Raw genomic sequence first — 17963 nt, forward strand, 5'->3', positions numbered from 1 at the left:
GACAAAAGCGTTCGTGAACTCTACGATTAAAAGTATCATTTCACTATTCATTGACTTCTTATACTATAAGTCTCACGACTAAGAATTTTATTCCTCATCTACAATCTTATTAAATTGAAATGAATTTTAGAACATAGAAAAAGAAAAAAAAATCAACGTTTCCAAATAATTTTGTGGCATATTTTTCCACATCGTGGCATTATTAAGAAGATGATGAGTGGGACTGTTTTGTTGGGAGTAGGAGTAGCTGCTACCAACTACTTATATTTACAGATCCACACACTTTAAGACTATCTAAAAAAAACAGATACAGAGAAAAAAAATGGGAACTTTGGCTTCTCTCTCCGGCGATGAAGCGGCGGCAGACAAAGAGAGCGGCCGCGCTCCCGTCCAGTCCACGGTGGAACTCGATGCCGGAGCTCTCTTTGTGCTTAAATCCCGTGGTTTGTGTTTGCTTATTTTATATATTGTTAGATGATATAATATTAAATTTGTCTTCTCTCACTCATTCAAATTCCTATAATATTGTTTCCTTGACCAATTAATATTGATTTTCATCGTTTAACTATTTTAAGCTCATAAATGCGGTGAAGTATTAAATGATATAATACCAAGAAACTCATATTAACAATCATAGACTTATCCAATCCACTAAACTTACAAATCAAATAATTCGTTTGATTTCTATTTTTGTATAAGTAGTTATTAATTCTCTTTTCTTTACCTACTATTTTTTTAAAAATAAATCATTTAAAAATATTGTTACATGATAATTTTTATTGATTAACTGTGTATTTGAGTTTTTTTTTTCCTCATATTTTTAATGAACATATTTGTTTGGTGATAATGAATAATAGGATCATGGTGGCATTGTGGGTATCACTTGACAACATCTATAGTGGCTCCATCACTGCTAAGCCTTCCTTTTGCGTTTAGACTACTTGGTTGGGTTGGTGGATCTATATGCCTTCTTTTTGGTGGTTTCGTCACTTTCTATGCCTATAATCTCTTATCTCTCGTTTTAGAACATCATGCTATCCGTGGTTCTCGTCTACTTAGGTTTCGAGATATGGCTACGTATATTCTCGGTATGTCGTCTTTTCATTTTTATTAACTTTACGTGTGAAATAATTTTAAGAAGTTGTCAAAGTGAGTATAACTCAATAGTAAATAATAACATGCATTCGTTCAAGTTGGAGATTTAAAGTTTCACATTTCTTCTTTTTGTTTTAAAAAATAATGATTAAAAAAACTAATGGTACCAAAAACCCTAAAACATAAGGATAATTTAACATTTAGTTTTATGGCTATAAAAAATCGATACCCCATGTTTTAGATAAGAAAAAATAATTTAAAAAATTAAATTATAAATTTAGTCTTTGAATTTTTTGACTTTATATGTCTAGTCTTTGGAAATCTAATTATATTTTTAATAGATGTTTAAATTTTTGATTTTGTATATAATTTATATATGCACTTTTTAAATGTAGCTATAAATTTGTAAAGAGTTTCAATGATGTTGAAAAGCTGTGTTGAATTTTAAAAAATAAAAAATAAAAATGGTCACTTTTTGATGGTATATGATGAAAATCGAGGGTTCTGAAATTATGGAATATAAAATGAACAAAAGAAATTAGTATTTATTTATTTATTATTATTCTTTTTAGGGAAAGTACTACGAACTTTTTTTATTTGGAAAAAAATACAGAAAATAACATCACGTTAGTATGTCTTCATTTTTATTAAAATAAAAAGGTTTTCAAATTAAGTTGCAACAAAGTGTCGGTTCGAACATAATTCAGTAAATAAAATATAATTAATTTTCGTTACGTCACCACACAATTATTGAACTATCAATCCATTAAATTATTGTTGGAATGGCAGGACCGAAATGGGCCATCTTCTATGTGGGCCCAATTCAATTTGGAGTGTGCTATGGTTCTGTTGTTGCTGGAATTCTTATTGGTGGTCAAAATCTCAAGGTCAGACTTTTCTCCCTCTTAAATTACCATTTCACTTTTTATGCAATTCATATTTCCTTCTTTTTTTTTTTTTTTTTTTTTTTTTTAATTAAGATACTAAATATTATAAATTTTTATTTGGCATACATTCCCAAAACTGGTTAGCCAAAAAAATAAATTATAAAAATTCAAGTTCTATGACTCAATTTCATTTTTTTTTCCAAATATGAGAATCATTACTTAGAAGATTAAACTAATATAGGTTTGTTGGGTCGTTTAGAACGACTTTTTAAGTGTTTAAAAAATCCTTACAAATAGATCATTACTGGAAACATCGTTATGCAATTCTTAAAAGTTTGAATGAAAATTATAAAATAGGGTTTTTTTCTTAAAAGTTGAAATGAAATTATTAAAATAGGGTTTTTTTTTTTTGTTTTTTTTTTGCAGTATATATATGTGTTGTGTAATCCAGAAGGGAGGATGCAACTATATGAATTTATAATAATATTTGGAGCATTAATGCTAATTTTAGCACAAATTCCATCTTTCCATTCTATGAGACATATCAACCTTATCTCTCTCACTCTCTCCCTGGCTTATAGTGCTTGTGTAACGGCGGCTTCTTTGAAATTAGGTAAAGAAGGGTACATGTGTAATTTCGCACTAATTTTCTTCGTTTTGTGAAATTACCTTTAAAGCCTTCTCATGACAGGTTATTCCAAAAATGCACCTCCAAGAGACTACTCTGTTGAAGGGTCACCCGTTAGCCAGTTATTTAATGCCTTCAATGGCATTTCAGTCATTGCAACTACCTACGCTTGTGGAATGCTTCCTGAAATACAGGTATAAATTACAATTTTAAGTTATACCAAATACATCCAAATGTGACTTTTTTGATTTTGAATGATAAATTATTTATGCAGGCAACATTAGTAGCTCCAGTGAAGGGGAAGATGTTCAAAGGGCTATGCCTTTGTTATGCAGTAATAGCAGCCACCTTTTTGAGCGTTGGAATTTCAGGGTATTGGACTTTTGGAAAGGAGGCCATGGGAACCGTTCTTTCTAATTTCATGTCTAACAATCTTCTCCCCTCTTGGCTTCTCATCATCACCAATGCCTTTTGCCTCTTGCAAGTCTCTGCTGTTGCCGGCGTAAGATCTCATCCTTTCAATTCCTCTCTTTTCCATTTTTTTTGTTACATTTCAATTTATTCGGTTCATCAACTTTTAAGTTTCTGTCTAAGATTGGAATTCAGTAGAATATTTAATACGTATCGTCTTAGTAGAACATTGAACTTAAGAAGGGAAAAAAATCTAATAAGTCTATAAACTTTTCATTTCGTATCTAGTAAGTTCATTAACAAGGCTTTGAAAATTTTCCATAAAACTATTTTCAATTTTGTGTCTAGTAGGAGATTGTGAATTTTTTAAAATGTTGAGTAGGTCAAGAATATATTAACAAGGGTAAAATTGTCAATATCGATATCAATGTCGAAAAATTAAAGTTTTTTTGGATATATCAATAAAACATCGGTATTGATATTGTAAATAAAATTTTTTAAAATTTAAAATAATTATTTATTGAATTGTCTTTAGTTCCAATCTAAGTTATAGTCATAAACCTTATATGTGTATGTATATACATGTATTATGCATTATGAATATTTACAACAGGTGTCAATTAATTCTCAATATTGATCTGAAAGATATATAGTAGATATATCAACATATTGAAAATGTATTTTAATCCTTGCATATTAAATGAAAATTTGAAAATACAAGATTATATTGGACTTTTTTTTTTATTAAGTTCAAGGACCTATCCAATCATTTATAAGGATTAACATCCAAACAAGCACAAATAAAAATAGTATAAGGATTAAACATATTTTTCTATGTATCTACTGTTTTATTCATTAAAGCACTGAGTTAGTTATTATAGTCTATGTGGTTATAATAGTCTGTTTACTATAATAATTTGTATGTGGAGTGTTGTTTTTTTTGTCTTGATCATAATAATCTATATCTAGAGTGCAGATTTTATTCTATATTTGAGTTTTTTTTCTACTATTATTCTTTGTAAATATAAATACAAGCATTTGTTCTACCAATTTATAAATAAAAAAAGTATTGGATTTTAAGTTACGTTATTATCCATCTATTTGGTCATTTTGGGATGTACCAATATTGGTGTACCCAAAAAAAAAAACATGAGATTAGGTTACAATTCGAATCTCATCCCCCTCTTGGTAGTATAATTTAAGTTCATCTCATCCAAATCCTTGGTAGTATAATTTAAGTTCATCTCATCCAAATCCTTGGTAGTTTAATGTCACTCATCTCCCTAGTTTTAAGATGGTGAATCATGCAACATGTTGTGATGGTCTAACATTAGATTTGTAGTGGGTAGTTTGATTTGCCTCGATGAATGACCCATCTTCCCTTCAACAACCTGAATGCCCTTTCCATCACATTCTTTGCAAAAAAATGCTTCATGATAAAAAAATCGCATGGAGTAGTGGTTACATTCTCTCTTCCACACCATTTATAAAGATGGTATCGTTTCACTCTATGTGGTGTAGAAAAAAAAAACTTGCATTTAGGTACCCAACATCGCATAGGTTATAATACCATATACAACATTCAACCATTTCAAATACTAGTACCTTAAATGTCATATTTTCTAGATATAATTAAAAATATTTGTTCCACCAAATTTTAAAAATGGGTTGGATTTTATTTTACACTATTTTTCATCCATTTGTTCATTTTTTTTTTTTTTGGATATATCAATATTATTGAATATGCATAAAACATGTGAGATTAGACTAAAAATTCATATAATTAATTAAGAAAACATTATATGTGGAGGAAAGCATATAATTCTCTAACTTCATAATATTGCACAAAAACGTATATGTAGGAGTGAAAGTTGCCAAGAATAGAAAACCACCCCAATGACACACTAAAAAATATTGTCAACTTAGATAAATGATCCCAAAGGGTTGAACAATGATGTTTTTCAAGGGAGGAGCTCATACACTAAGATAAGTTATTACATTATGAATTGAATTAAAATGTATAAATTATTGTAAAAGTGTCACACCCCTTCCCAAATTATCCTCCTAATCCGAGAAGAGATGTGAAGACAACAATTGTTAACCCTCCTATGACAATTATTGCCAACATACTTCTATAAACCGACACCCTTAGCACCTGATAAATAGTTTGTATCTTATAACATATAACCACCATTATAGACATACGACAAAACACTTGTTCACATATATTACTATTAAGGGATCTAATAAGTTTATTTACAACAGCCATAAAACTCTACCCTGACTTTTAATAACACGAGCATGGAATCCAAATTTAATAAGACATGATGAGCTACTGGAGTTTCTGAGAAGTGTTTGACTGGTAGAACTGCTAGGCCTCGGGACGTCAACCACTACTGGGGAGGAAAACATTGGAAAAGATGAGCTTAAATTGCCCAATGAGTGACTTCTTTTTTTTAAAAAAAAAACATACTTTCAATAATTCATGATATAAAATTGTATATAATATAACATTTACATTCATATTCCAAGGTTTGGAAATAAAAATTAGAAAACGTGAAACCATAGCATGAAAAACCCTGAACTAAAGCTCATCAACATTCCCCGAAAATTCCTATACTCCTTTGCTTGATCATGTAGAAGAGCCTTTTTGCTCCATTCCTAATAACCTTAGTTGAGAGAGAGCCCTTTTGCTCAATCTCATCAACGTCGATAGCATAGATCTTTCGTGCACATAGAATTGAGTAGGATCCTCCTTACCTTACCATACCTTTGGTAGCAAGAATCGTCATGTAGCTGCGTACCTTGCCATACCTTTGGTACCAATGCTTGGGAGTAGGTTTAACATATTAAACATACATGTGAACATCATAAACTCCACACTTATCATGTTTAAGGGAATTAGTAAACAGCTCATCTAAATGCTAAGTCATGGGATAAAATCAAGTGAAACGTATGAAAGTTACAAGTAAAAACAAACTCTTTTAAATTATCAACATGCTTTTGATTCCCTTACTAGAAGCATGCGTTGGGACATCAAGACAAAGATAACTATGCATTAGAAATTCATAAGTAAAACACTTAACAAACATTTTGAAAGCTAGTCACTCACAACCTTTAGGTTACTTTCTTAAAGGATTGTAAGCCTCCCCTAACGCGTCTGTCCTGTAAGAATGATAAAAGCCTTTGGTTAATGCCTTAGCTTCCTTTCAAGCTTAACTTATTATTCAAAGTAGCGCATGTTAAATCTTAAACTTAGTTCGACGCATCATTCCGTTCCCTTACCACTCGACACGTCTTCAGTTTATCGGTATTTAACACATTACCACACTTACGACTAACTAGTGTGTGGCAGTTCGCTCTAGATACTCCTGAGCGTCAAGACGTGCTAGCTTCGCCTATGCGACAAACGCTTGCCTACACTTAGTGTCTGCTAATCAGCTGCTTGTTTATGCGTGGCTTGCAACTGCCTGCTTGTTCATTCAGTCAAAATTCCATATTTCAATTTCAACGTAAATAACTTAAATTTCAGACATAATCTCATGAAACTTCCTTCTAGGAACTTGTTCCTAGACATCTTTACTACCTTACCTTAGAATTCCAGCCTCTAATTCCCTTTCCTGAGCTTGGAATTCACCAATCTTTACCACTCGTCTGCGTAACATAACATTCTTGAACGTTTGAAGAAATTCTTCGACATCCAGCTCAATTTCATGGAAATCTTCTTCTAATAGCTTTGAATTAGCTTCCTTATAACTCAAGCTTCAAATCGATGGCAACTTTCTTCCATTTGCACGTTCAAAATGTCTAAATTGAGCTCTTCAACTTCAATCTCTTTTTTATATTATGGATGCATGCCCATAATGCTTCTTAAAGTGGCGATTGGTGTACTAATCCATCCTTAGGTTCTCTAAGCACACCACTTAACCCATTAATCGGAAGATTAAACTAAATGCTTAAGTCTTTCATCAATGACCAGATTTGCATTCTATTTTTCCTTTCTACTCGGCCAACGCATACCCCGACTAATGCCACATTCCTTAGCTCACGCATCATTACGCATACGCTGGTTTTACCCTTAAACACTCGTGCTTAGGCCTGCTACTCATAAACACCTCCCTTCACTTCTCATGCCTTAACACTCCTTGTCTACCATGAATTCACTTAGGCAGCCTCAATTGTCCACATACTGTCCACCATAGGTCTTTACTAATATCCATATAGTTCTCAACGCATACCTTTCTGTTAGACTTAGTCAATTTCCACCCTTAGGTTCCTAAGCCTAAAGGCGCTCGTGCATTTCTCACTTCCATGTTTCTGGTTCCCCTCTAATTGTTAGCGTTCCTATCTTTCCCAAGAGCACGACTTATAGCACTTAGGCAACTTTCTACTTCCCTTTCAACCTAGCCTACCTTAGCTTCTGAAATTTTGCCTAAGTGTTGGCTTCCCTTTACTACCCGAGAGTACCTGCTTCAAGACTTAGAAAAATTTTCCTCATCTTTACCTCACACACATATTCATTATAATTTCCATAATATTTCAACTATTACAAACATAGTAACCACATGTTTATGAGAATTTAAACATATAGTAGGGTAATTAAACACGTAATTAAGGAGACTTAGACATGATTAACTAGTAAATAGGTTTAGGGTTTACAAATAGATTTCTTGGAGGATTAACATTTTGATGAAACCCATAAAACAAATTATATATTAGGAGACATTTGTATTGAATAGGAAAGAACGTTTCTCAAAATGTCATTTTCATTTAAATACTTTTTCATAAAAAAGAGGTTTGAAATAAAAACACTCATGTTTTTTGTTACATTTTTTCAAAAGTGTTTTTATATACACAAGCTTGTTTGGCTTGCTAATACACTTAAACGTATTTATATTAAAATGTCAAATTACTATAAAATAAAACTATTAAACATTATGAACTAGTCGTTGTAATGATTTATGGAGTTGGATGTCAGAGTTAGTCACATAAGTGGTTATTGAAAGTGATCTTCGTTGGAGTTGGCCACCAGAGTTATTGTCGGAGTTGATCGTCAATTTTTTCACTTGCAAATGGAGTTATTGGAAATATTAGAGGAAGAGAGAGTTGGTTATTTTAACCACTGAATTGTAAATAGTGTTACTAGAGTAACACGGGGTTATAATAACTCTTAACCCTATTATCTTAACACATACCCCAAACAGTAGTGGGCTCTTATAGTTCACTCAACTCATTCCAAATTGGTGTCTCAAACACTCCCTTAAAAATTTGTATAGAGAATTTGATTGACAAGAGGCTTTGTCTTCATTAATAGGGTTGGCAAAAAAATCAAGAATTTCCAATTTGACGAGGGGTAATAGTCAAACCAAAGATTTTAATAAGGTCCTCGATTAGAGATGGGAAGGGTATTTGAAAAGATAAATATATTACTGTGTTTAAGTAATATTTTTTTCTCTTGAGTTTTATATTATTATTATTATTTATTTTGTCTATTCCTCATTTCTATGTTTATTTATGTAGACTTACTTACAACCCACAAATGAAGTACTTGAGAAGATATTTGCAGACCCAAATAAAAATCAATTTTCAATACGCAACATAGTGCCAAGGTTGATATCAAGGTCGTTATCAGTGGTGATAGCCACTATAATTGGAGCCATGTTGCCATTCTTTGGGGATCTAATGGCACTAATTGGAGCATTAGGATTCATTCCTCTTGATTTCATTATGCCAATGGTTTTCTACAATGCCACTTTCAAGCCTTCAAAGCGTGGCTATCTTTATTGGCTTAACACTTTGATTGTGGTAGTTTCATCAGTCTTGGCATTTATTGGGGGTGTTGCTTCCATTCGACAAATCGTTTTAGATGCCAAGGAGTATCGTTTGTTTGCAAATGTGTAAACCAAATATTGCTAACACAAGTGTACGGTGTAAAGTATTTTTAATACATTAAAACTGTGTTGTGTCTCGTTCTCATAATTGGATTTTTAGTTCCATTAAGTAGTATATATACTGTTACTCAATTTTTTTATCGTCTTTGAAATGTGTGCTTACTTTATCTTTGAACTTCGGATAGAAATGTATGTTTTAAATTATTTTAAATATTTTTTTAGTTCCACAATGCGTGGAGTGGTAGATTAATGTTTGATCTCCTAGTTGAGGTTTCTTGTGTGAGTTTTTGAATGTTAATTTTGAATCCGGTAAACTTTGGGTTAGAAAACACTTTTTTTAAAAAAAAAAAAATTCCAAAGACCCTATTCAATAACTAATTGATGTTTGAGAATTAAGCTTATAAACACTATTTTTTGCTATTGATCATTTTTTTTATCTAGTATTTACAAATGTTATCAAAATTCAAATAAAGTTTGAAGACTAACAAAAAGTTAGTTTTTTAAAACTTGTATTTTGTTTTTGAAATTTGACTAACAATTCAAATGTTTATGAAAAAGTTTTGAGGTGATTCATCACACATACGTAGATGTTAAAAGGAAAACACTGACAAAAAATGTAACAATAAAATACCAACAACAAGTAAGCAATTAAAAAGATATAGAAGTTGGTAACCGAATTCGATGAAATCCACCTACGTCTAGGAGGCAATGTGTCCCGGAAAGATGATCCACTAATATTAAAGAGTTAAAAAGTTTACAACGCAATACTTATCTGCAATACACAACTATTACAATAACTCATGTAGAGCTCAACTCAGATCACCTAGGCTCCCCCTAGATGTGAGACTCCTTCTCAAATGTATTTAGGCTCCCCCTAAGTTTGGTAATATTAGTGTTGAACACTTCGGCTTCCGACAGTGTGTGGGACTCCTCTCAATGTTGTTATCTTTCCTTCAAGTCAGCGAACTCCCTTCACTAATGAATCTTAGGACTCCTCTAAGATGGAGAATTCCTTCTCTAAGTTGAGTTTTAGGCTCCCATTGAGGCCGAGAATCCCTTCTCTTCAATTGTGCCTTAGGCTCCCCCTAGGACAGAATAACCTTTACATTTTTTAACGATTCACATAAGGCAGTACACACAACGGATGAAGAACTTGCACAACAGAATGTAATGAGCAAAGAGCAAGAACACTAAGATGAACAATTCGGCCATAAAATATAAAATGGTTTGCTCGATTAACAAAAGAGGCAACCCTAAATGATTCGCATAATTCTCTTTTAACGATTGAATCCAAGAAATGAATCAAATTCCCATATGGAAAAGAAAAGTTGAGCATCAATAAAGGAAAATATCGAATAGAATAATATAGTCCAATATTTCCAAATAAGGAAAATATTCTACAAGAAAATTCTCTAATGATGTTAAGACTTTAATTGAGACAACTGTAGAAACCAATGCCTTAGAAAAATATAAAACCAACCAATTAAATCTCTAACAAGTCCCCCCCTCCCCAATCCAGTTTTTAAGGCAAAACAAATCAAACAACAAAGCACGTCAGCAGAAGATAAAGAGTTAAAGAACTAGCGTGTTGAACCAAACTTATTCTCCCCTTTACAAAACAGCCAAAGCCAACTTCAATAGAATAAAAAACCAAGACTTTAGGAATAGTTGAAATCAAACAAAACAATATTTTCAACATATGACTCTCTGGACACTATGGACAAACAAACAACAGACATTTCAAGCACAACACTACCGTCAAGATTTTCCCATATAACATCAAACTTAATAGAACTAACTTCAGAAACATCACCAGCAAAGGTAAAGATAAATGCAATGAAATTTTTAGGGAACACAACAGAGAAATTAGCACAACCTGCACATGGAAGGTTGATTTTTTTCAATTAAGGCATACACACCAACAACTTCGGTTATGGGCTTCGGGCAGCAAATGACCCAAATCTGAATTTTTATTAATTGCTACAATTCAGTTTTGCACAAGTCGAAAGTAGTCTTTAGAGCTTCATTAACACTCTTAATTTCAATTGGAGATATAAAGCAACTATTGTTAATCTTCTGGAGATAGTCAACCCTATCATTCTTTCCGGTAGTCACTCATACATCAAGATTACCAATGATATTGCTAGGTGGATGATCTTTGTGAACTCTGTGTTGGGATTAGTGTCCTAAATCTCTTGTATTCTTGTAGTTTGTAAACATTGTATAAACAAATTTTTATTTTATGAGCATACACTCAATCGAATAAACTAAGATCCTAGGTTATTTTATGTAATTTAAACAAGTATGTAGAAACATACAAGTGGATCTTGTTTAAATAATAACCTAAACGATCTGTAGTAGATGGATAAGGCTGGGTACCTTATCCTGGTGACACTACGAATACGACCTGCTTCATAGATGTTACAAGTGTTGTAAAGTGATACAAATGATCTGACCCTGAGCATTCATGCAGAGACATGTGAACGGGAGTATCCTATACAAAGAGTTTGTATAAGTCCAGACCACAAAATGATTAATCTTATTATATAACACCGTTAATAATAAAGACTTACATTTCACCAGGATGACTATAGGTGACATGATCTGAATCCTGAGTGAGTTGTGAACTCTTGCCTATAAAGGCAATCCATTGATTTGTATAGGTGAAAGTGGCCAGATTGCCAACTCAATATGCCTACCATGTTGGGGATTCAGCTGATTGAGGAGCAGGGAACACAGCTACATAAGACGGAATTTACTCCTTCCTTAATGTCGAAGTAAATAGATAAATTTCATGATCGAAGCACTTGAGAATAAAGGTGACCCGTTCTGTTACCAATTGAAAAAGCGTTGAGGTGACTCATCACACAAACACATATGTTAAAAGGAAATCACTGACAATGAATGTAACAACAAAATACCAACAGCAAGTAAGCAGTTAAAGAAACATAGAAGTTGGTAACCTAGTTCGATAAAATCCACCTACATCTGGGGGCAATTTACAACGCAGTACTTATTTGCAATGCACAACTACTACATCAACTCCCGTAGAGCTCAACTCATTGATCACCTAAGCTTCCCCTAGATGTGAGACTCCCTCTCAAATGTACTTAGGCTCCCCCTAAGTTTGATAATATTAGTGTTGAACACTTTGGCTTCCAATAGTGTGTGAGACTTCTCTCAACGTTGTTATCTTCCCCTCAAGTCAATGAACTCCCTTCACTGATAAATCTTAAAATCCCCCTAAGATGGAGAAATCCTTCTCCGAAACTGAGTCTTAGGTTCCTTCTAAGACCGAGAATCCCTGCCCTTCAATTGTGCCTTAGGCTCTCCCTAAGACAGAATAATCTTTACATTCTTGAACGATTCACACAACGGATGAAGAACTTGCATAGCAGAATGTAGTGAGCAAAGAGTAAGAATACCAAGATTGACAATTCGGCCACAAAACAGAAAACGACTTGCTCGATTAACAAAAGCGACAACCCTAAATGATAAGCATAATTGTCCTTTAATAGTTGAATCCAAGAAAGAAAATAAATCCCCATTTAGAAAAGAAAAGTCACGCCTCAATAAAGGAAAGTATCGAATGGCATAATACAACCTGATATTTTCAGATAAGGAAAATATTCTACAGGAAAATACTCTGATGTCACAAACAGATGTTAATACTTTATTTGAGACAATTGCATAAACTAACATTAGTGGTTAAAAATTATTAAAAATATAAGACCTAACATTTCATGTAGAAGTAACAATTTAATCAGTTATGAATGATCAAATCCTTAAATTTTCAAATTTATAACAATTTAATCTTGTAGCCACCTATTTGTATCTGGGTTTATTTAAATTAATTTGATTTTTAGATTGAATTTATCTTTTTTTAGGTCTAATTTTGGTGGTTATCCACCTTTTTTATGCTAAATTTTACCTCTTTTTAACTTTTTTCTAGTTGGGTTAAAGTAACCAACTTAGTTAGGATTAAAAACAAACAATAACAAAACAAAACAAATGTAGAGAAAATTTCAATTTGGGATTTGGTTGCCTAAAGTTTATTTTCTTTTTTAAGAATATGACAAGTTTGGAAAATTTTCAAAATTAAAATAAAAATTAACAAAAAGAAAATAACATTTGGAGAAAAGTTTTTGGGTTTTGAATATCCAACTTTCTCCTAAAAAAGCCTAGCAATAATTTGATACAAACCCCTTTTTTTCTTAGGAAAAAAAAAAAATTGTTCTTCTCTAGAAACCCTAGAAACCCTCTATCTACAACAAACTTTTTTTTTTCTTCTTTTTTCTCTCTTCTACAAATCCTAATTCCCCAATTTCTCAACTTAGAGAAAACATGAGAGGCAGCAACCTCCATTCTCCCTCTTCTCTTCCTTTTTTGTTGTTGTTTTTTTTTTTTTTTTTGCTCCTCTAGAAAATCCTAGAACCACAATTCCACAAAAACCCTAGTTGGAGACCACACTCACTCTCCTCTTCTAAGCTAAAAGATTGTTTAACTAGGGGCACAAAAAAAAAATCCTCTTCCACACACCAACTCTAGAGCCTCCTATTGGATTTAGTGTCCTAAATCTTATATATCTTGTATTTTATATTTTGAAAGAACAAATTATTTATTTAATAAAATAAGATGTATTTTATTTGATATTCATACTGCATTAACTCAATGAAATATACTAAGATCCAAGGTGATGTCACTTGAACAGTATGTGATAGAAATAAAAGTAGTTCATGTTCAAATTATAACCTAAAGGTTTGTAGTTGATAACACTGTGGATACAACCCAATTTGTAATTGTTACATGAGTTGTAAATGCATGTTACATACAATATGAGCCATATTGTTCGTGTGGAGACATGTGAGTGGGGTTATCTTGTATAAAGAGTTTATATAAGACTGGACTGAGAAATGATTAGTTTCTCTTTGTAACACCGTTACTTGAATAAACCCATATTTTGCTAGGATGACCATAGGTGACTTGACCTTAATCCTGAGTGAGTTGTGAACTCTTGTCTTTGAGGGCAATCCATTAATCTGTATGGGTGAGAGTGGCCACGTTAGTCGACTCAACAAGCCTACCATTTTGGGAATTTTTCTGAGTAGAGAACTGGGAACACACCTACACAAGAAAATTTGCTCCTTCCCAATCATAGGGAAAGTAGATAAATTGCTCCCTTAACAATTGATTTCGGGTCTTGAACAATGAGGTATCAACCTCTCATAGGTCTGAGATGTGTTAGTTTATAGTTGGACTATAAACTATTTGTTCATTACAGGAATCAGTGATACTTAAGGAGTCAAATGTAACTACAGGGGTAAAACGGTATCTTGACCCAGCTGTAGTTATGAGTAATTTGTGAAGGATCGACTCACTGTTGATTGGTTATATCGATGGACACAAAACTACATCTACAGTGCGAAAAGTGCAGTTATCGATCTTTAGTGGAGTGATCGGTAGTTAATTAATATTGATTGATTTAATTAAAAGAGTTTAATTAAATTAATCTCATATCATTAGGGCTTCTAATCTATAGGTCCATAAGGTCTCCTTGTTAGCTCACAAAAGATAGTAAAAAAGAATAATTTGAATTATTTAGAAAAAAAATTATATTAATATGATTAATGTAAGTATAGTGAATTCTCGTAGATATGATCTATAATCCAAACTATATTATAAGTGAGATGTACTTGAATGAGATTCAAATATTAGATTTATATGACTTGGATTCATAAAGAGATATGCATATAAATATGCGATATTTCTATGTTATTTAATTAATTAAATTTATATGAAATTTGATTTACTATATAGTTATTTAATTTGTATTTTAACTGATTAAATAATATTTAATTAATTAGCTAAAAGGAGAAAAGTGGAAAAGCTTGGAGAAGGGATTACCCTCTCTCCCTATAAATATACCATTATTACCTTTTTTAAGGTAGGGGTTTGTTTTTGGTGAAAAATAACCTAGCTTCCACCATTCCTCTCTAATTTCTCTTCTCCAAAAGAATTTCTCTCTAAAAAATCCTCCATCAAAAGGTCTTGGAGCCCACACTTCCAATCCTTTTTTTATTCTAAGAGAATAACAAGGTAGCCTTAGAGGTGGTGTTCTTGTTTATTGAGAAGCTCGAGATTGTTCGTAACCTTTGGAGGGAAAAACTTGAAGAAGAAAAAGAATCTACAAGGCTGAGTTCATTTCTTCCATCTTCTATTAGAAACATGCTTAAGTCCTTTTGTATGTTTATCTTTTGAATATTTCCATGAGTTCACTTATTTTAGATTCTCATAAAATCGTTTTTCAAAATTGTAAGGCAATCTCACGCTTCTATGGAAATTTTATTCCCTTCACCACCATCCATCACACAAAATAAAACTCTAACTTAGTTGGAGCTGCACTTGGTAGAGCTTGGTCCCGAGGATCCACACCTCAAACAACAAGTAGGTTTCATCTTCTTCATTTCATCTTGTAACTTTCCACTTTTTTTTTCTTCTTTCTTGTGCACCCTAAAAAAAGAAAAGAGTAGAAGTATTAGGTTTTTTTTTATATATTGTTATTGTTTTTTTCATTTTTTATCATGTAATCTAACTTCATATGCATTTGTTCTAGATCAGCTGTTTCTGTTTATGTTATTTTATTTTCGATTATTTTGATGATTTTATTCTTTGTTTATCTCCTTCAATATGTGGTTTCTTTTTGCCCCCCCCAAAAAAAAGATAGTTTCCTAATGCGGAGAAGAATACATTTTGCTTGTGTTCTAGGGGTTTTGTTTTAAAAAAAAAATGCTAAAAAAAAGGAGAGAGAAAATTGAATAAGGAGAAAGAAGGGGAAAAAAATGAAAGATAGAAATTAGTTGGAAAAAATATATATATATATATATATTGGAAATTTGAATGTCCATCCATCGGTTGGGGTGTATGTCCTAAAACTCGCAGTTTGTAAACATTAAACATATTCTATTTGAATTAAAGATGTTATTGGGGTTTATTTATTAAAATTATTATTGAATATGTAAATTGCACATGTAAAGCCTAAATCCAATAAACTAACAAACCCCTGGCTATAGTATGAATACTTAAACTTTATGTAGAGACATAAAAGTGGATCAAGTTTGAGTATATGGCCAAAACGGTCTATAAGTATAAGGATAAGGTTGGGCACCTTATCTCAGGAACACTATGGATGCGGTCCGCTATGTATTTGATACAAACGATGTGATCCTAAAATCGTTCATGTACAGACATGTGAGTGGAGACAACCTATGCAAAATATATTTGCATAAGACCGAATCACGAAATAGTTACTTTTCTTTATAACACCATTTACGGTTAAAACTAACTAGTTCAATTTGATGACCTAGGTAATTTGATCTTAATCCTAAGCTAACTGTGAACTCTTATTTATTTGGTATTTTCCTTTAATCTGCATGGGTGAGAGTGGGCAACATCATTAACTCAATATGCCTTCCATTTTAGGGGTAAGACTAGGTAGATAGCTAGAGACATAGTCCTACAAGATGGAATTCCCTCTTATCTGATTCTAGGGATAGTAGATAGATTGTTCTCTTAAATGATGACTACAGGTCTTGAACAAGGGACCCCATCCTCTTATTGGCCCGAGAATGACTTGGTTTAGTGGTGAAGATCAGTGGAACTTAATGAATAAGATGTAATTACATGGGTAAAAGGTTAATTTTGACCCAGTTGTAATTACGAACAACCTGTGAAGGATCGACTTACTAATCATGGTTAAATCATGTGGACAAAAAATATATTCACGGTGAAAAAAGTGCAGCTACTAGGCTTTAGTGGAGTGTCCCGGCAGTTAACGAATGTTGGTTAATTAGATTAAAAAGTTTAGTAGGTTAATCTCGAATCGTTGGAGCTCATGATCTGTAGGTCTATTAGGTTCCCCTGCTAGCTCATATCGGACTAAACCGTAGGAGTGTGATAAGAGAATTTGAAATTTTAAATTCGGTTTACAGAATAATCGTTAATTATATATGACATAATTAACGTAATTATATAGTTGTTGAATTAAACGAAATTGGAGAGTGGTAATTATTAAATTTGATTTAAAAATTATACATGTGAATGGGGATTCACGTTCGGGATTGATGTTTTATTAATTTAATATTTGATATTAATTAATTTGATTAATTAAATTATTTAATTAATTATTATAATTAACTTTATTTAAAATTAGTTTTAAAGAAATGAATTTTATTTAAAGTTAATTATTTGAATTAATTATATTTAAAATTAAAATTCATTTAAATTGAGTTTTTTTTAAATTCAAGAGATTAATGAATTTTTCAAGTGAGTGGAATTATCCAAAGTTCATAATTAGTGAAATTATCCCACTTTTTTCACTTACTAAAACACCTCAATTTTCACTTAATGCATGCAAAATTAAGCGTTAACTTGAGATTAAGTCTTTTTGCATGTAGTTACATTATCAATAGAAGAAAATTGGTGGAGGAAAAAGTTTATGCAAATTTGTCTTTTGAAAGAATTTTGTTCTTTCAAATTCTCACACCAAAATCTCTTTAGTCCCAAATTTCCCTTCAATTTCTTCACAAATTGGATCCCACAATCCGTTCCAAGACTGGAGAATAGTGGGAAAAACTTTTGTGGTTGTTTATGAACTGTTCGTGAAAACAAAGAGGAATTGCATCGTTTTTGGAGTTCTACAAAGTCGTACATTCTAACCCTAATTTGCTATATGACATTGCTTGATTATTTACTAAAATTAATATAATAAAGTATTTAAGATTCAAATCTCTTCTGCAGGTTGAGTGTCAACTCTCACACTTTATATATGACGTGATCATACTTCCCTCTTCTTCTTTTTAAATTAATTTATTTTTAAGTTTCTGTTTTGTTTTGGTTTTTATTCGTCTTTTTTTTAAATATCCTTATTTATTATTTCATCTTTAGTTTACTTTTTTTTATCATCATGTGTAATGAACTCTGTTTTATTTTAGGTGTTATATTTCATTATAATTTATTTTCATATATTTTGTTTTACATTTAAGTTACAAAATT

At 31.9% G+C, this 17963-nt stretch overlaps 1 protein-coding gene across 3 annotated transcripts; it reads left to right on the forward strand.

Moving 5' to 3' along the window:
- Positions 1-202: 202 nt before the first annotated feature.
- LOC120080865 (GABA transporter 1-like) lies at positions 203-9047 on the forward strand. 3 transcript variants are annotated; one of them, XM_039035526.1, is made up of 8 exons: positions 203-443; positions 858-944; positions 1026-1088; positions 1885-1982; positions 2409-2595; positions 2674-2804; positions 2885-3112; positions 8542-9047. In XM_039035526.1, exons 1-8 carry the CDS (start codon positions 323-325, stop codon positions 8920-8922), a joined length of 1296 nt encoding a protein of 431 aa, XP_038891454.1. In that variant the 5' UTR covers positions 203-322; the 3' UTR covers positions 8923-9047. The 3 variants fall into 3 exon arrangements, with proteins under 3 accessions (XP_038891454.1, XP_038891453.1, XP_038891455.1); XM_039035525.1 differs by having other exon boundaries at positions 218-443; positions 858-1088; XM_039035527.1 differs by lacking the exon at positions 203-443 and having other exon boundaries at positions 873-949.
- Positions 9048-17963: the final 8916 nt, after the last annotated feature.

This window comes from Benincasa hispida, chromosome 7, assembly GCF_009727055.1.
Source record: "Benincasa hispida cultivar B227 chromosome 7, ASM972705v1, whole genome shotgun sequence".
In the NCBI taxonomy this organism is placed as follows: Eukaryota; Viridiplantae; Streptophyta; class Magnoliopsida; order Cucurbitales; family Cucurbitaceae; genus Benincasa; species Benincasa hispida.